This window comes from Pseudorca crassidens, chromosome 10, assembly GCF_039906515.1.
Source record: "Pseudorca crassidens isolate mPseCra1 chromosome 10, mPseCra1.hap1, whole genome shotgun sequence".
NCBI classification, from domain to species: Eukaryota; Metazoa; Chordata; class Mammalia; order Artiodactyla; family Delphinidae; genus Pseudorca; species Pseudorca crassidens.
In genome coordinates, this window is record NC_090305.1 from 69,121,644 (window position 1) to 69,140,521 (window position 18,878).

The 18,878-nt window shown below is 57.5% G+C and overlaps 1 protein-coding gene across 1 annotated transcript; it reads right to left on the reverse strand.

Moving 5' to 3' along the window:
• Nucleotides 1-4,334: 4,334 nt before the first annotated feature.
• On the reverse strand, nucleotides 4,335-17,133 carry MST1R (macrophage stimulating 1 receptor). Its single transcript, XM_067754467.1, has 20 exons — nucleotides 15,754-17,133; nucleotides 12,936-13,124; nucleotides 12,733-12,861; nucleotides 12,389-12,559; nucleotides 11,550-11,710; nucleotides 11,030-11,195; nucleotides 10,780-10,916; nucleotides 10,200-10,361; nucleotides 10,011-10,104; nucleotides 9,644-9,853; nucleotides 9,396-9,542; nucleotides 9,153-9,315; nucleotides 8,882-8,983; nucleotides 8,600-8,806; nucleotides 8,242-8,322; nucleotides 7,909-8,090; nucleotides 7,705-7,814; nucleotides 7,277-7,442; nucleotides 6,744-6,880; nucleotides 4,335-4,980 (listed from the first exon to the last, which is right to left on the reverse strand). The coding sequence occupies exons 1-20, from the start codon at nucleotides 16,999-17,001 to the stop codon at nucleotides 4,797-4,799; spliced, it is 4,146 nt and encodes a 1,381-aa protein (XP_067610568.1). The 5' UTR covers nucleotides 17,002-17,133; the 3' UTR covers nucleotides 4,335-4,796.
• Between the last annotated feature and the right edge of the window lie 1,745 nt (nucleotides 17,134-18,878).

Consider the following 18,878-nt stretch of genomic DNA (forward strand, 5'->3'; position numbering starts at 1 on the left):
AGGCCCGCGTACCGCAAAAAAAAAAAAAAAAAAAAGAACAGATGGCTGGACTTCCCTCTTCCCTGGTGGTGCAGTGGTTAAGAATCCGCCTGCCAATGCAGGGGACACGGGTTCGATCCCTGGTCCGGGAAGATCCCACATGCTACGGAGCAACTAAGTCCGTGCGCCACAACTACTAAGCCTGCACTCTAGGGCCCACATGCCGCAACTACTGAGCCCGTGTGCTGCAACTACTGAAGCCCGTGCACCTAGAGCCCGTGCTCCGCAACAACAGAAGCCACTGTGACGAGAAGCACGCGCACGTGCACCACAATGAAGAGTAGCCCTCCCTCGCCACAACTAGAGAAAGCCCACGCGCAGCAACGAAGACCCAATGCAGCCAAAAATAAATAAATTAAATAAATAAATTAAAAAAAAAAAAAGGAACAGACGGTTGGGTCAGAGAGACCAGGGCAGGAGCCCACGTGGGCAAAGTGACTGGGGCAGCCCAAACAATTCCTTTCACCCTTTGAAGAGGGGCCTCCCCAGCTTGGAGAGACATGTCAGCAGGACCGATGCCTGGCTGAAGCTGTCACTACGGTGGAGCCCAGGGGTGGAGCTGACTCTTTGGGGGTCTCTAAGTCTCCATGGTCCAGGCTGCATGGAGCCGGTCAGGGGGGTGGACTTGTAGCATGAGAGAGGGAGCTCTGGCTTCAAAGCTGATCAAATCCTGTGATCTTGGCCACCAGCTGCTGCTTTTGAGTCCCCTGCCTTCCCTGATGCATTCCCAGATCCCAACTGCCCAGTCCAAGACTGACCACAAGTGTGCAAGTGGCTAAACCAACAAGAAAGGCAACAGATTGGAGAGAAGGCAAGGATGCCCGTGGCTCTCGCGCTCCCTCTGCCTCTGCCCATGCTGAGCCCCAGGGATTCAGCAACTTCCCTCAGCTCCTACCACCTGAGCTCAGAATAGGAACCATCATGGGCCTGGCCCTCAAGCTCCCACAGAGCAACAGTGAGACAGGCGAGGGCCAAATACAAGGGCCCTCCTGCCACCTGCCCAGCAAAGGCTGGCTCTCAGGACCACTAGTGCATCTGCTTCCCTTCCAATGTTTGGGCTGCAGGATGGGTGGAGCAGAAATTGTGGGGGAATGGGTAGCTGTGGAGGGACAGGAGCTGGTCCTGGGCTCTCTTGGCATCTAGGCTCATTGGGTTAAAAAACCCAACTGGAACAAACCCCAAAAGAATGGAGGGAGAGACTGAGGCTCAACTGGCCCCCCTGTGCCAGTTGATGGGGAATGCTGGGGGTGGTTCATCAAGTCATCCCCCCTCCTCCAGGCCGGAGTAGCTCCACCTCCAAGCTGGTTGGACCCTCACACGGGCAGAACAGAGGCTCTGAGTGAAGAGATGCTTGGTTCCTGGGGTCTTCATGGAGGAGAGTTCTCCAGCCCAGCATGGAGTAAATGGTGTTTTTCATCAGGGCCTGGCAGATACTGGATCAGTGCTCAGCTACCGATTCCTGGGGCTGCTTCTCTCTGGGCAGAGGCAATAAGTGTGAGAGGTGCATCCCAGGCCTTCCTGAGCCTCAGACACTCCCAGCAGTGCCCACGTCCCCCAACCCCACCCGGCAGTGGAGGGTCCTGCTCTCTCCTACAGGTGCAGGGAGTTAGTTCATGAAATGGCACCAGAGGTGGACCCGGGATCTCATGGGCTGAACCAAGGGAGTGGCGGATGAAGCCACTGTCCCAGAAAGTTCTCAGGATTTGAAATGGGGCTGTGTCTAGAGCCCTCAGGTGTGACCCCCTAGAGAACCTTTGGATCCCTGAGGAAATTCTCTGATAGGCTGGGGCTTTGGCATAAGGGGAATCTCAGACCAGACTCATGGTCCCCTATCAAAGCAGGTCGGTCTACCCCATGCTTGCCCTCCAGGTGCCAGACAACAGCGACACCAGTGGGCAATCAGGAGGATGTGAGTCATCTGCTGCTTCCTCAGCCCCAGCTTCCATCCTGGCCTCCTCCAGCCTTTATTGGCACCTGCTGGGCCCCAGCCCCACTGGAGATGAGGAGAGGAACTGACACCAGCTCTCCACAGCTCATGATGGCAATGCTGGACTCCCAAAGCCCTGGGAGAAACCCGTGCTCACGCCATCCCACCCTAGTGGCAGGCCCAGGCCCACCAGGGCCACCAGCAACCTTCTCCTTGGACCAACCATTATTCAGGCCTCCCCCAAGGCAAAGGCAGTCCAGCCTTCATTAGCCCTGGAAACCACTCAGAAAACTCCTGGTCCTCCAGCCCATCACGGGGCCTAGAACCTATCCTCCCTTCCTCTCCTTCCTGGCGGCCCAGTCAGGAATTGGAACCCTGAAGTAGTTCCAGCTCCCGACACTCCAGATGGACTTAGGACTATCAAGTGGCTCTGAGAAAAGAGTTCAGAGCTTGGGGGCTGCAGCATCAGGGAGAGGGGGTGCAGCTGTGGCAAGCACCTGCTTAACTGTGTCCCCTCCCTGGAGAATCCTGGCCCTGGAGGCCCTTGGCCCAGAAACAGGCCCAAAGCCCCACATTCTGGCTACACAGGAAACCTGACATCCCCTGAGCTTCTTCCGTCTCCATTCTCCGGGACTCCTCTCCTCGCTAAGCTTCCCTCCCATCCAGAGACCCCCTTCTCTCTGAGTCCCTCTCTTATGAACAGAGAAGCCCATGGTCCATACGCTGCAGAGGCCCAGTAGGGAAGGAGCCTCAGTCCAGCTTCAGTGAAGCCTCTGAGCCTTCTTCTCACTCCCCACCCAGCTCCAAGCCCCGGGTGACCCTTAGATCCCCAAGATGAGGTTAGGGCACAAGGACTACTAGTTGGAGGGATGGAGACAGTCCTTTCCAACTGGTACGGGGACCACAGCTGTGGGAATGCTCCAGGACATTCCACTCACCTCTCTCCCAGCCTCAGGGGTGACACAATGGGGGAGAGAGAGCCCAAGGGTCCCTGGCAGAGCATGCAAGGCTACAACCTCCTCTGTGCCTGCACTCACGGGCATCAGAGGTGTAGGGGTAAACAGGCAGACGGAGTCCATCTCTTCCCCTCTCCAGCTCATAGGTCCCTGATCTTCAGACCCTTGCACTTGAGCGTGAGAGTCTCCTTTTAAGCTTTACCCCTGTCCTCAGAGTCCTTTGGGTCCCCATATTTGGGCCTCCCTCTGGCCTGAGATGACAGAGTAGGCAACAGATGGGTAGAAAACAGCTAGGCAGCTCCAGTCCCAAGGAGACCCCCACTCTGCTTACCAGGGAGCTCTTGCCTAAACCCAGGGTTCCATGCATGGCAGGGCAAAGAGCTGGGGACTCAAAGGGAAGGGAGCCTACGCCCTTTAGCGTGAGCCAGGGTCTCCCAACTAATGAGATAGAGGCCATGGGGGACCCGAGCAAGAGAGAGGAACCAGGACTTCCCTGGTAGCACAGTGGTTAAGACTCCATGCTCCCAATGCAGCAGGCCTGGGTTCGATCCCTGGTCAGGGAACTAGATCCCACGTGCATGCCACAACTAAGAGTTTGCATGCCACAACTAAAGAGCCTGCGTGCCGCAACTAAGGAGCCTGCCTGCTGCAACTAAGACCCAGCACAACCAAACAAATAAATAAATAAATATTTTTTTTAAAAAGAGAGAGAGAGAGGAACCGCCATAGTGCATGTCCCGGGCTCAGTCACCCTGATACTCCAGTCATCCACACCAGCAGAGGCCAGCGACCCCCTCAGCATTGAGGGCACGGGGGAGGGATAGTACAAGGAGGAAGCTGTTCTCCTTCTCTGGTGGAGCCTGCCCCTCTAGTGGGTATTGTACAGTGGCCTTGACGAGTATAAATAGCCTAAGCAGTCTGCACCTTGAAGCTGGTGCCTTGAAAGTGTGGAGCTGAGGCCTTGCTGCTGGCTCATCTCTTTCAAGGCTGCAAGAGCAATGCTGGCAGGATTGGGGGGAAGGGGAGCAAGTCTCCATGACTTATCAGTGGCGGGGGGGTATCGGGGGGAGTTGGGGGAAGGCCGCAGGTAGAGCAGGGAGCCCTGGAGTGGGGTTAGGGCCTGGGGAATGGGACAGGCAGACTGGGCAATAGGAGAAGCCAACCTGGCTGCTGCATATCTGGGTATTCAACCCACCCCTCTCGGTTCCATCCAAAAGCCCCCAGGACCCTGTAACCTGGATTTGGGCCTGGCCTCCCCTTCCTGTTCTCTGGAGCCTTCTTGCTGACTCAACCCCTTTCCAGCCTCAGGGTATTTGCATGTGCTGTTCACTCTGCCAAAAACTCTCTTCCCCCCCGACCGCTTCTGGCACAGTTCCCACCTGACAAAGTCTCAGCAAAAATGTCACCTCCTGGGGTGGTTTCCCTTACCTCTCTATTCATCTATCTAAGGCTATCCTCCATTCCCTCAAAGCAGCCTGTCTTTTTCTTCCATAGCACTTACCACAATTTGTAATTAAATATTTATTTGTTCATTTAATGATCTAAGGGCCAGTGGTCACCACTGAGTCCCCTGTGCCCAGCAGCCAGTTACACAGCAGACACTCCATAAATACTCACTGCATCAAGGATCCCATCACTGGCCCCCACTGGGGAGTGAGAGACCAATGTGCCTTGTAGCCCTCCTGTGCCCCTGAAGGTTAAGAGGCAGGGACAGGGACAGGGCAGAGGCCAGCCCAGAGGCAGCTTGGGGTTAACTCCCACCGCTATGCAGGTCCAACCCCCCAATGCCTGCCTGGGGCTGAGGTCACGTGGACTTTGGTGGCTCTGAGAGGGGCCGGGCCACCTATACTCCTGTGCACTGGTGGGGATGGTGACTATTCCAAGGGCATTTCTGCCTTGTCCGGGGCACCAGGGCCCACGTTCACGTAGGCCACAGGCAGCTGCACGTAGTGGTCCCCTCGCAACGCGGCCACCAAGCGTTCCACGTCCCCTGCCAGTGCTCCAAAGGTGGGTCGTGCTGCAGGGTCTGCAGCCCAGCAGTGCTGCATTACTGCGTACCTAGCAGGTAGAGGAAAACATGAGGGGCACGGTGCACCCCTACCCAGAGATTCTGCGTTATCCACCTGCTGTTAGCCCCCTGGCAGGCCACATGGGATGTAGAGCGGGTGACAGGGCCTGGTGCCTTGCATCAGCCAATTAGGGGCAGCTCTTCTCGACTGCCTTCCCACCCTGGCAGAGGTCAAATTGCCTCAGGGCTGAGAGGCTGGACTCCTGTGTCCTGTGACCTGGGTTATGTGATCTTGAGCAAGTTCCTTAACCTGTGTGTGCCTCTGGAGTCTTCTCTGACCACAGAGCTATTGGGGCATAAAGTGAGAGGATTCCTGTGAAGTTCTTAGCTTAGGCCCCGGCTCACAAGCTATCATGGTTATCATCACGTCTTCCAGGAAGGAAGCCCAGGTCCAGTGAAATGGGGATTAAAAGCCCTGAGATGTGTGGGGCAGCTCATTACACCATGGATTCCAAGCAGAGTTTCTCTAGGTTTGTCTGTTGGGTCCTAATACATGACCCTTTATCTTGGAAATGTCATCCCTGCCTTAAATGATACTAAAAGTGACCTACACACAATAATCTCATATAATTCTCAGACCTCTGAGGGTGGTACTGTTATCATTCTAACTTCGCAGATGAGGAAACTGAAGCCCAGAGAGAAGGGACTTCCCCTGGTATGGAGGATGCCATGGTATGCCATCCAGTTTCCCCCCTTCATTCCCCCTGTGACTTCTGATGGCTCTTGGCTGAGGCCCCCTCTAGGAACTGGCCTAGGTAGAAAAGAAATGCCTCCTCCAAGCTCACACTCCTTCCTCAGGGACATCTGTAAGCAGTGACTAATGGATGTCTGGAGCAAAGACCTGGGCCCCTTGGTCTCAATTTCAGAAAACTCTGAAGGGCCATCCCAATTACAGAGGTCCCCAGGGGATGGACTGCAGCCTCTGCTGCATCTGCATCACAGCCCAACTTCTCCCCCTACCTAGTCCTGCGTCCCTCGCCCCTAACCTACCAATAAACCCCCTGCATGTAAACCTCCATCTCAGAATCTGTTTCAGGGAGCCTGACCTGGAAGCAGATAGGCAGTGAAGTTAATTTCCCTTACTTTGAACCAGGTTCATTAGTGAAATAAATAATAAAAAGCAAAATCAAGGCAGGCAGGGCTGTGAGGAAGGGTGACTCATACCCTTCTGGAGCACAAGCTGGGTGAGACAGTAATCATCAACCACCTTTACCTATGACCTGGCTTTTCCTGTTCTAACCTCAAAGACCTCAGCACAGCTAAGGCATGCATGCTGCTTATGAAGCTGAACCACGCGACAGGCACTGATGAAACACAGCTGCTGCCATGCCTCTGGGAACAGGGAATCTGAAACTATATCCAATGAAGAAAACATTCTGATCTGGAGACGTGGAGGGGGCTAGTGTGAGAGCTAATGGAACCTTTCCTTGAGGTTAAGTAAGTGGAATAAATGGAAAACAGCCCCTCTTGGCGTGGTGAGGGGAGAAGAGTGCTGGGAAATCAAATCACTGGCCTCAACCCAGACTCTGAGTTGGGAATGGTGTTACCATGGCAACCATGATATCCCTCCAGCACCAAGCCTCGAACGGTGGTGGAACCACAGATGAGGAAACTGAGGTCCAGAGAGGGTCCCTTTCTAGGTCAACCAGAGAATCAGTCAGAGAGCCAGGCAAGAACTCTGTCTCTGGCCCCCTCCTCCCCTCCTTGTCTCTGGGGCCCAGCTCCCTCCCCATCGCCATTTCCACATACTCACAGAGAATCAGGGCAATACTCAGGCTGGGGCAGGCGCCGACCCTGGGCCAGGAAGTGCATGAGGTCAAAAGGGTCGATGTGGGGGTACGGTGGGGCACCCCGTGTCAGCAGTTCCCATAAGAGGACACCAAACGACCACTGTGGGAGGGGACAGGTGAAGGGACTCAGCTCTCGCCCTGGGGAGGACAGGTGGGCCCCCCCCAGGTCCTCTACCTCCTAGAGCCCTCTAGCTGGAAATGAGGGGCTCAACGCCCCCAGTCAGAGCCCATTCCTCAATACTTCACAAGCATTTCCCTCTGTCCCCGCCCACCACCAGAGCCGTCCAGAGCTGGGGCTGGGCAGGGCCTGGATTGTCTGTGAGAAGCCAATGAGTTCACAGCCTCCTCTTGCCCTGACACCTGCCCAGAGGTGGACGAATGGGCTGTGGGGCTGCCCAGCGTGGGGATTCCCTGGGCTCATCACCATCCGGAGATCAATGGGCAAGGCCAAGTGTTCTCTGAGGCCGTGTGGACTCTGGGGCAGGTGGGGCCTAACCACGTCGGACTTGGTGGTGAATCTGTAGGTCTGCAGGCTCTCTAGCGCCATCCATTTGACAGGTAGGCGAGCATGGCGGCGCTGTTGGACACTGTAGTACTCCTTGTCCAGGACATCGCGGGCCAGACCAAAGTCAGCCACCTTGACTGTGAATGACTCATCCAGCCTGGGAGGGGAGAATCACACTCAGGACGGGCCCCCACCAGGCCCTGAACCCACCTGTTTCAGACCCTTACAAGGTTTCTGAGCCACAGTGTCCGACTCAAGCCTGCATTGGGCAGACAGGAAAACTGAAGCCCAGAGAGGGAAGGACATGCCCAGGGCTGCACAGCAAGGACTGGAGCATGGGCCTTCCCTGAGGCACCTTTAGCTGCACGCCCTGGTGCTCTGCCCCTTGGCTTCACCCCAACCTCACTCTGGCTGCTCACATGCAGTTCCGAGCAGCCAGGTCCCGGTGCACAAACTTCTGCTCTGCCAGGTACGCCATGCCACGGGCCACCTGCAGGCCGAAGCTGATGAGGTCCTTCACTGTGGGGCTCTGGGGGCACAGGTGGGTCAGTAGGCGAGGACGGAGCAGCTCCATCCCCAGCTGTTGCCCAAGCCCCCCAATCCAGGGCCAGCTGAGCACTGACCCGCTGGGGTGAGCGGATGAATTGGAGCAGGTCTCCGTGGCGCATATAGGGCAGCAGCACGCGGGGCAGCCCTTCAGGCGGCAGCACGATACCAATAAGAGCCATCACATTTGGGTGGTGCAGACTGCGCATGAGCAGCCCCTCACGCAGGAAGGCCTCCACCTCCTGCACCTCCGTGATGCCTGCAGAGAGGCTGGAGTCAGGCCCAGGGCAGGGAGGCCCTTTACAAGGGTCAGATGGGGAAACAGAGAAGAAAGGTCTCCTGCTCAAGGTCACTCAGAGCAGTGGTAGCACAGCAGGGACGAGTATCCTCCCAGCCTCTGCTCCACTTACGACTCAGCGACTTGATGGCACAGTGGATTTGATTCTGGGCCTCGTCTGTGTATTCTCCATGGTAAACAACTCCAAAGTGACCTGATGAGGGAGAGACAGTGAGAGGGGGCCCAGTGCCCAGGGCTCACGCCACACCCTCCCACTGGCAACCAGACCTCAGAGCCCCAACTGGCCAACCTGACATTAAAGACAAGCAGCAGCTTCATGATGGCAGAGCCTGCAGCCCCCCCACACCCACGTAATCTGCACCAGAACCCACGGAAGACAGAATTCCTATTTCACAGATGAGCAAATGGAGGCTCAGAGTCCTGCCCAACTATCCCTTGAGCCCCAACCCCACCTGGCCTGGCCCCCAGACCTTTGCCAATGACTCGGTCAGTGTGGGTGACTACCCACTCGTGGGGAATCAGTACATCCTTGACCTCGGCCAGGAGTGCAGAGTTCAGGTCCCCAAGCTGGATGGACTCTTTCCGCAGCAGTGGGACATGGGACCCATCCCCGTTGCCTGAGAAGGATGTTCTGTGGACCTGAGTGGTGGAATCCCGGCTATCAATGGCAGGGGCTGCTGAGAAAGAGAGGGAATGAGGGGCTGGTGGACCAGAGAGTATGGTCCCAGCTTCTAGCACCTCCACCATCTCACCAAGGCCATTTCTATAGTCAGAGCTTGAGCGGAGCAGAGGCAGAGGCATGGCTCCAGTGGTCCGGTCCAGGGATGCCAAGTCATCCAGGTTCGGAGAAAGGACTGTGGAAAAATGGCTCCTGGTAGCCAGCCACTCCAAGCTCCTAGAGGCTGACCCCTACCCAGGAGGTGTGAGTAGACCACTAAGGCCTGGGCAGAGAGAGGATATAGGGACTTGGAGATGTCAGAGTTTGGGGGTGGGGTTGGGTCAGGATGGGAGTGGAGAGCTCACCTAGCTGTTTTCTCTGGTGGTAACTGAAGACCAGTATGGTGGCCAGTATAGCCACAAGCAGGAGCAGGGCCAGTAGGACACCAAGGAGTGTGCTCTGTGGGACCCCTTCCAGACCTGGCCGCACTACCTTGCCCAGGATGTGACACCCACCATCCACACAGACCTGGAGGCAGGTGGCAGCTCAGGCCCAGCCTGTAGGTCCTCAACCCATGTTTCCCATAGAGGGCCAACTGAGCTGCCTACCTGCAGTGGAGCACCGTCCTTGCCAAGTTGCAGGGAGGGGGGAAGGGGGCAGACAATCACATCCCCCCGCAGCTCATGCTGGCAGCTCTCACCACCCACGGTCACGTTCACATCCACACAATCAGCCACAGCGCCCAGCCCAATGTACTGCAGAGACAGTCATGAGGGCTGGCCATTGCCCCCATCTCTTCCGGGCAGGCTGCAGCCTTAACGCTCCACTGCCTCCACCCCCTATCCTCCCCACTTACCTCAAACTTAACGGCATGCTCCTCAGGCTTCAGTGCGACCAGGTCCATGCTGGGTGGGTGGGGTGGGGCCAGGAAGCGAAAGCCAGGCAGCGTGAAGCCAGCAGCTCCATCCCCCTGGGCACTCAGGTTCCCTGTCACCCACCCCTGTGGTCCTCGGACCACGTATTCGGGCAGGCGGCACCAGTGCTGCTCCGGGAGCTGCCCCTCACACTGCTGGGTCCATGCGAGAGTGGTTAGCCCGGTATCCCACCTACAGCCACCCCAGACCCCTCAGCCCAGCATGGGCTGGGGCTGGAACTCAGGGGACTGGTGTGGCCTTCCTCCCTCCTGGCCAGTGCCCACTCGGCAGCTACCAGTGCCCACTCACCCTGTTCTCCACTGCCCTGCGCCCATCATGGAATGACAGCACGAGGCGCCACACTGAAGTCAGATGCTGGCCATGGATGGTGACGTGGGAACCACTGTAGAGGAGAGCAGGGTGGTGGACTTGGGGTGCTCTCCGAGGCTGGATCCCTCATTCTTAGGAGACCAGAGCGGGCAAGGAGGTGGCACTTACGTGTAGCCACAGTTGGGGCTGATACCCAGCATGATGGGGTCTTCCTGATAGTGGAAGTTCCAGGAGCCAGGCACTTCGGCGCCCCCCACCTGCAGGCGAATGGGAACGCGGGCGGTAGCAGCCCCGGGGGGTGTGGTACATAAAAGTTGCCCCTCGCTGACCCTGCAGAACAGGTGGATTAGGCTCAGGGGCACCCTCCATGTGATGGCTAGGCCCGACTCCTCCAGGAGCCTGCTGACCCCTCCCAATTCCTCTGTTGGTCATCTCCTCAACTTGCCCATACTCCATGGGTCTGTCTGAAGATAGGGTGGTCCCAGAAAGGCCTCCAAGAAGTCAGGGAGGGAACAGGTTCCCCCCACAGCCTTGGCTGCAGCCAGTGGACTCTGTAATGGGCTCTCTTGCCATCCCAAACCACCTCTGGGCTGGAGGGAGCAGAAGACACTTCTTCCTGGACCTGTTCCCTACACTGAGTGACTGAGCCCTCCTCCCCCTGCCCTGTCGGGGATTCAAGCCCCACCTGGTGAGGGCTCCCCTACGTGGGACCCTGTGGCCTCCCATTCCCTTTCCCACTGGCACTTACCGTTTCAGCAGGCACTCAGTCCCATTGACCAGCACAGCCCGGCTGCTGCCAACAGACAGGCCTTGGCCTTCAAGGGTGAGGCAGGTACCCCCTGCCCGTGGACCAAAGAGGGGTTGTACTGCTGTCAGCACGGGTTCCTAAGAGGGCACGGAGGTGGCTTAGCTTGGAGCAGGAGGCACTCCACTCTAAACTCTTCCCTGCCCGAACTGCCCAGTTGGCCAAGGGCACAAACAAGGAAAAGTGGCCTCACCATGAAAGAGAAGCCTCGCAGCATGGAGGTGCCATCTACCCGGAAGTGCTTGCCCAGTGGCATGTTGGTCACAGTGAGGCTGACGTTGGCAGGCCCGGCTTCCTGCATGCCCAAGGGCTCCAGTTCACACTCAAGCTCCTCTACAAAGTCCTTCCGGGGTACTTGGCTGGGACATCAGGGGAACTCAAGGTCAGCCAGGGGTCACACAGGCCTGGTTGCATGCCCACCACAAATCACAGGTCTCATCTGAGCTTGAAGATAGCATCTCTCTAGCCATGGCTTCATCCAGGGTCGGCAGGATCTGACGGGGAAGGGACTAGCTTTGCCATGACTCAACAGACAGGTAGAGCATATGTAGGCTCAAGAAGGGACAGAGATGTCCCCCCAGACAGAAAGCACAGAGCTACTACAGCTTGCCTCATACCTCCTTGCCCCATACAAGCAGAGGACAGGGTCTCACAGGGAAGGGGCTGCTTGGTTATCCCCATCAGGGATAGAAAGGGCAGGGACCAAGTCGTACCTGAGGTTTGAGTTGCCTTTGAGCAGCAGTCGGCAGGGACTTTGACCCACAGTGACCTGATGGGTGCCCTCAGGCACCAGACCAGGAGGATGCAGGTAGAAGTTGGAGCCACACAGGGTCAGTCTTGTGCTGCCCCTTAGGGGTCCACTGTGGGGGCTGAACTGAGAGGGGAGGAGAAGATAGCCTGAGTCCCTTTATGGGTCAGGACTCTCAGCCCTGTCTGCTTTCCCCTAAGTTTTCTGCCACACTCCTTGCCTGCCCCACACTCCAGTCACTCTAGGTCACTTGCTTGTCCTCACTCAATACTTTTCTGCCTCTAAGTCTTTGCGTGTGCCATCCCGTCTGCCAAGAATACCCTCCTTGGGACTTCCCTGGTGGCACAGTGGTTAAGAATCCATCTGCCAATTAAGGAGACACGGGTTCAATTCCTGGTCCGGGAAGATCCCACACGCCGCGGAGCAACTAAGCCCATGCGCCACAACTCCTGAGCCTGCACTCTAGAGCCTGTGAGCCACAACTACTGAAGCCTGCGCGCCTAGAGCCCATGCTCCGTGACAAGAGAAACTACCGCAATGAGAAGCACATGCACCGAAATGAAGAGTAGCCCCCGCTCACCACAACAAGAGAAAGCCCGTGCGCAGCAACGAAGACCCAAGTCAACGCAGCCAAAATAAATAAATAAATAAATAAATTTATTAAAAATTAAAAAAAAAGAATGTTCTCCTTGTAAACACTGAAGACATCCCAGGCCTGAGGAAGATCATGGTTAAGACCTGCTGACCTCCACCCCAGGCCCGGTTTGTCCCACACTTACCTGTGCCCTGCCAGGTAAGCCATACCTTAGTAAGCTCGGGTGGGCAATGGTCCTGTTGCCAGGAGCCAGGACACTCCTTCTGCCGGCCACACATGCCCCCACACCATCCACAGCCCATGAAACGCTGTGCCCGCAGGCAACGCCCACAGGTGAGGAAGTGGCGGCAGCCAGGGCCCTGGATAGGTACCTGGAAGACCTTGGACAAACAGGGGGCTCAGGGGTGGCTGAAGGGGGAGACTAAGCCCCTTAGACCCCCTGGTCCTACTGTAGATCAGGGTGGGGGGACCTGTGTGTCAATGCCTCCTTGGATCTGATGGAGAAGCTGTGCTCCCAACAGCCCGGCCCCGGGCCCTACCCTGCCCACCTTACCTGGTCCCCAGAGGCAAAGAGCAGGTGGTCCCCAAGGCGACTGACATCCCGATGCACAGGCTGCCCATTGCTGCCCAGTGAGAAGTTGGACACGTACAGCAAGTAGTTGAGAGACCTGGCCAGCTCCACCTGGGACAGGTCGGCTGTGAGCAAAATGGGGACAGGGATCCCGGGACAAGGGGCCGTGGAGATGAGGGACCTACCTGCAGGATGCGCCCATCGGCTGTGCCCATGTGGGCCACTGTGACATTGTCGAGACGTGTCACGTGCAATGCAGTGACCTGCGCTGGTCCTAACAGCCCGTTGAATAGGTCCACCCGTAAGAGGCTGCTGCTGACCAGCAGAGGGAAGTGGCGGCAGCTGGTTTTGGGGCTGGGAGCCACCAGGCCAGGCTGGGGAGGGTCAGGGAAGGAGTCAGGGCTCATCTCCATGAACTGACCCCTTGGGGCTTCTGTCAGTGACCACAGCAGCCTAAACTCCCACCCGTCACCTGGCCTGGCTGGAGAAGGCCCCAGTCCTGCCAGTTACCCCACTGCCTCCATGGGGCTCTCAGATGTAGCAAGGCCAGGGAAGAAGGCCAAGGCTGGAACGCTGGCTCCCCCTACGCCTTGCCCTACCCTGCCATGGCCATTCTCATAATGAGTTACTGAGTTTTACAGAGCCAACCCCATTCTGTCCTCACAGCCACGCTGTAGAGTGGGTTCTCTCATCACCCCCATTTTATAGATAAGGAAACTGGCTCAGAGAGGTTTGCTCACATGTCAAAGGCCTTATCGCCTCTCAGAAGACGAACCAGGTCGGAAGTCTGAGCTCCTGACCAGAGTCCTCTCCTGCCCCCTGCTGGTCCTGCCCTGCACTTCAACAAACCCTGTCCCCTCTTCAGCCTTCAGTCTCTCCACCTGCTTAAGGGGCTGAACTCTGAGGTTAACTGGCCAGCACAGGGTTGGTAACGTCGTCCTTCTCCCTGAGATGCCAAAGGTCTTTCTGTACCTCCAGCTTCTACCTGTACTTCCTTCAGGGTACAGGAGGGATAAACCAAGGCCTGAAGGCCCAGGTAAGAGGAGACACTAATTTCTCCCCTGCTCTTAGCAGGTGGGTGTTTGGGGGACACTCAGTGCCCCAGTGCAGAGCTGTGGAAGCTTCTAGGAAACCAGGCAGTGAGGGTATGGATGCAGGGTATTGGAGCTGGGTGCAAGGTGGGGGCAGGGCTCTGTAGCCCCGTAGCTTGGGACCCTCCCTTGCCAACCCTAAGGGCACTCCTCAAGGCTGATGGAAGGCCCCTATCAGACTAAGTATGCTTAACTCAGTCCTGAGACCTCAGTGCTGATTATAAGTCTTGGGAACAAGACCTCAGCATAGAGCTGGGCTCTGAAACTCCACACACTGGGTCTATAGGGTGGGTGGGTGGGGACTGGGACTCTGTCCTCACTGGAGGTGAGTAAAAGTCCTGGCCCTAGCAGGAAGCCAGCCAGGTGTTTTCAGTATGACTCAGGGACAGGTGGGGCTGTGGGGTGGAATAGAGGCCCTACCCTGGTCAGAGCTGCACCGCTGCCTGTTTGCCCCTGGGCTCCAGGGCTTGAGATTAGTCCTTTTGGAGCCTTGCACTGCCAAGTCGTGCTGGGTGTCTTCTGATCCCCTGACCACTAGCCAAGTCAGGGAGAGGTTCTGACTCCCCAGAGAGAAGGAGAGGAGGGCAGTCAGGGCTGCCCAGACCCAGACTAGGGATCTCAACCCCTAGGGCCTCCTCAACCCAGAGGGAGTCAGTTGAAGGAGGGAGGCAGAAGATCCCCCCACCCCTCATTGTGTGTAAATTCTCTCCCACCTCTGGGGCATCAATCAGAGCGAAAGGAGTCAGTGAAGAATATCACAGAAGGGCCAGAGCCCCAGGGCAGCCAAAGACTCAGAGAGCAGTGACTGTGGGTTAGCTCCGTGAAAGGCCACTTGTCCAATGCCATTTGTTTGTTCGTTCACCCCATTTCCTTGGCGTAATCTCTTGTAACGTAGGGTGGGACTGTTTCAATGGCTTCAAGGGATACGGTTTTGGGTTTGTCATCAGGGAAGCATTTTAAGGAATGTCCTCTTACTCTCTGCTCTAGCTCCCTGACACCATGGCTGAAGAGAACCTGGGTAGGGTCTGCAGGAAGGAGCACCTAGTTCAACATAGGCTGGGAGACCTCCTGCCTGGGGTGAGAAGGGCCCCATCTATGGTGAAAGTCTGGGACTCCTACATGGTGAACCAAATCCAACCAGCCCCTCCTAGGCCTTTACTCATCCCCAGATGTTTAGTTGCTTGCACAAGACCGGGGTGAGCCTCCTGGAATTTACTAGAGCCAAGCCACCTTCTCACTATGTCTTGAATCCTCCCCCAGTCACCCCATGGAGAACAATCAGGGGTGAGTGGGTCCAGAAAGCCCAAGGCATGCAGGCTCTCTGACAAGCCCCCATCTTCCAAGGCCCGGAAGGCTCTCTGGAACAGGGGTGGAGGGGAGCATTCTCTGACAACTCCTGCCCCACCCTCTTGAGAAAGCAGAGCAAAACAAGTATTCCCGCAGGGAAAGCGAAAACGTGTTGGTGAGTAGATGTGAGTCTGGGTGAATTTGTGAGTATCTGCCTGTGGGGGGGAGGGTGCTGTTTTTTTGTGTGTCCCTAAGGGTATATGTGGTGGGCAGGTAGGAAGGGACAACCATCGTTGTACCCAGAGTTTGGAAGTGTGCCTGGTAGAGAGACAGTTATGATGTAATCCAATTTTCACATAACAAGAGAAATTACCTAAAAAAGCAAGGGGCCACGGTAAGTGAGAGGGTGAAAGAGCAAAATGGTGTAGCAACAGGGTCTAGCCTGGCTGGGAGATGAGCTTCCAGTGTGGCCTTTGTTTGGCTGATTCCCTCACACCACCCCCTAAGAAAATGGGTGGAAGAGAAAACTTCTCCCTGCCTGCCCTCCCCGTCCCAGATCCTCTCAGTGCTGGAAGAGAAGCATGTACACACTGCTCACAAGTGAGGGCCCTTTCTTTCTGCTCACCGGGTCAGGGCAAAAACTGGGCAACTGGAAGAAGTCGAGGCCTCGCCGGAGGCCAGGGTGGACAGGAGGCTCACAACAGCGCTCCACACCCTGCTCGATGAGAGTGTCCAGCAAGTCTACAGGGAACGCACAGACGACAGAGTTGGGATCCACACCTGGGCCGCTGTCTCTGCTAGCCGAGAAGACCCCGAATAGCACTTCCTGGCCCTCAGCGATGCTCAGCTCAGTGGCCAGTCGCCCGCCCACTGGAGCAGCGTGGGCCGCCTGCAACACCGGGTAGGGCTGTGCGCCCTCATGGGCCGCGCGTCGCCGGCGTTTAGGTGCAAAACGGCAGTCGAGGACCAGCTCGCGGTAGTCGCCCAGGTCAGTCTCGACAGCGCTGAGCCGTACCAGGCGCGTGTGTAAGGCGCCAGGAGCATCTACCACGTTGGCTGGCTGCACAGTCAGGAAATAGACGAAGGCTCCTGCACGGAAACTGTACACGTATTCGATGCGGTAGGAAGCCAGGTGCTCAGGCATCACTGACAGTGCTGCAAAGCCTGGTGCAAATCCTGAGGCGTCGGCCTTGAGGCGCCGGATGGACACTGATCGTGGGCTGAAGCTGGCGGCCACCGCCGAGTCCAGTGAGGATGCCACGTAGAAGTAGGAGGCATGACCCTGCTCAACCACGGTCACGAGGGTGCCCAGCGGGCTGGCTACACAGTCGGGACAGTCCTCCGGATGATTGTGGTGCGCCGAGAAAAGGCAGACTGGTGGCGCCAGGTGCAGGGCTGTCCCGCGGGGCTCTAGCTCATGCAGGAAGCAGCGTCCCCGAAGGCTGGAGCCACAACTGATCAGTGCAGGCAGCACCGGCTCCAGCACCAGAACCTGCGCATCTGTGTCTCCCGGTGGGCCGTGGGTGCCTGGGCCACAGGCCGCACACGTCTGGCAGCCAGGGGCCCCAGCAGGGCCGGTGGCCAGGCTCTCAACTGGCTGCAGATCAGGCCCAAGCACATGCAGGCGATTACGTGTGGCCACGAACACGGCACTCCCTTCCCTGCCGCCCTCGTAGGTTGCCACAGCCTGTACCGGCCGGCCAGCCGAGAAGCTGGGCACCAAGTACTCCACGTCAAAGTCGCAGGAGGCAGCATAGGGGATGCGCGGGCACTGCCAGGACCCTCCCGTCTCGGGCACCGCCGGCAGAAGCAGCAGCAGCAGTAGCAGCAGTAGTAACAGGAAGGGCTGCAATGGCGGCGGGTGGAGCTCCATCGAGGCCCAGATGGCGGCCTGCGGAGGTTCCTGCAGGCCCGGGCCTGGCTGGGAGCCAACGAGAAGTCTGGGTTTGGACAAGCGTCGAGCGCCGGTCCTGGGAGCCCTGGGGCACCGACCCCACCAGGACTCCTGAGATGCCCGCCGCCTTCTCCTGCCCTCGGGTCTGAGCACCTGGCGCGGGCGTACACACACGCAGAGAAGCCGGGGCTTGGAGCAAAGTCTGAGTGCCAGGGGCGGGGCGGACGGGGCCAGGGTGTGGGGGCGGGGACGTGGGCGGGGCCTGCTCTATGCCTGGCCTTGCCCAGCCCTTCTGCCTGTTCGACTTTCCTGGCCCTCGGAAGCCTGGGTCCTACACCTACACTTGGTCCCCTTTTTCTCAGTGGCCTGTGGGTGGGTGTGCGTAGAGTGGCCTGGAGAGAGGTTAAGTAGATCTGAGCTGTCCCGTCCTGCCCCCCACGACCGACTGGGCGAAGTGAGGGGGCGTGTTGCCCCAGCGCATTTGAGGACCACCTGGCCTATTTCTTCTCTTAGCGCCAGGATACAGCAACATCCTCAGACACTCGTTCCAGGCAGGGCCTGGGGGACCCACCGTGTGGGAAACAGAGGCCAGGAATGTGTGGAGAACCAGAGGGAAGGTGTGGAGAGACCTCAGGAGTGGCACTAGCCTCTGTGGGCAGAGACTCTCCCTCTGTGGGCCTGCCCTGGGTTGACAGCGACAGGATGGTGTCAGCATGGTGCATTGCATCCCGCCTGCCCAGGGCAGGTGGGATTTATAAGATGGGGCCAGCCCTGTTGGCTGGACATTAGAGTCAGAGGAGAAGCAACTTATGTGGAGGCCCAACCCTAGCTCTGGTCTGTCCACTGCTGCCTCAGTAGGTGGAAGCTGTAGGATGGGGACAATAAAACACAAAATGTTGGCCTTCATTCCTGGCTCTGCACCAGGGCCTCCCTGATATGAGGGAAACATGGGCTTTGGCTCTCAGGGCACCTCTAACCTGCTCTGTAAGCCATGCTGGGCCTCAGCCTCTCAGTCTCTGAAATGAGGGTGCAGTTCTCGCTAGGTGGTTACCCAGAGTTCTCTCTCCAGGCTGTGATATATGCAGGGCAGGGATAGGGGAGTCAACTCAGTTCTGCTCTTGCCATCTCTCAGCATCTGCTCCTTGGTAACTTGGCTCCCCGCAACACTGGAGGGGGGCCCTGGGGTACATCCTTAGCCTGACATCCCCTTCAGCCAGGTGGGCCTGGACCCTGGAGGGAGGGAAAGCATCACAGGGTGGCCCATGGCTGAGGTCTGAGGGACCTGTGAACTGTGAGTCCCAGAGCTTTGGAGGGTAATGGGTGGGGGTGGGGAGAGGAGCCCTCAGCCCAACAGGATTCAGCCTGACCCTACAAGTATCTCCTCTACTCACCATCCAGCCCATACTCCTTGTTCTTCCTTCCAGGAGCACCCTTTTCCCTTCCTTCTCTTGTAACTTAGGTGGCATCTCCTCCAGGAAGCCTACCTGATCCAGGCGGTGACAAGTCCATCTTGTGGGTCCCACAGACCCTGTGCTACACCTACCCCAGCACAGTTTACTCTGGATACCTGACTCCCCCCATCTCCCATTCATAATGCTGGACTCCCCTACCCCTCCAGGCTGGAGCTTAATGAGCATCTGGTGACAGGGTGGAAACAGCACGGGGGGCGGCCACACCCAGTGCTGGGAGGATACCGTGCCTGAGGCAACATAAAAGGCACTCCCTTCGCTAACCAGAATTGGCCCGGAAATGAATAAACACACATCAGAAATTATGGCACCATTCCTGTGTTCCACAGTCAACATGTCTAAAGATAGTCATGCAGGGCAAAACTGATATGAAACATTCCCTGCCCG

Coding starts and splice junctions, on each gene's coding strand:
- MST1R (XM_067754467.1), bottom strand. CDS start 17,001: ATGGAGCTCCACCCGCCGCCATTGCAGCCCTTCCTGTTACTACTGCTG. Junction 11,711..12,388: donor GCCCACCCGAGCTTACTAAG/GTATGGCTTACC, acceptor CTCCCCTCTCAG/TTCAGCCCCCACAGTGGACC. Junction 4,981..6,743: donor GAGTATTGCCCTGATTCTCT/GTGAGTATGTGG, acceptor TCTACCTGCTAG/GTACGCAGTAATGCAGCACT.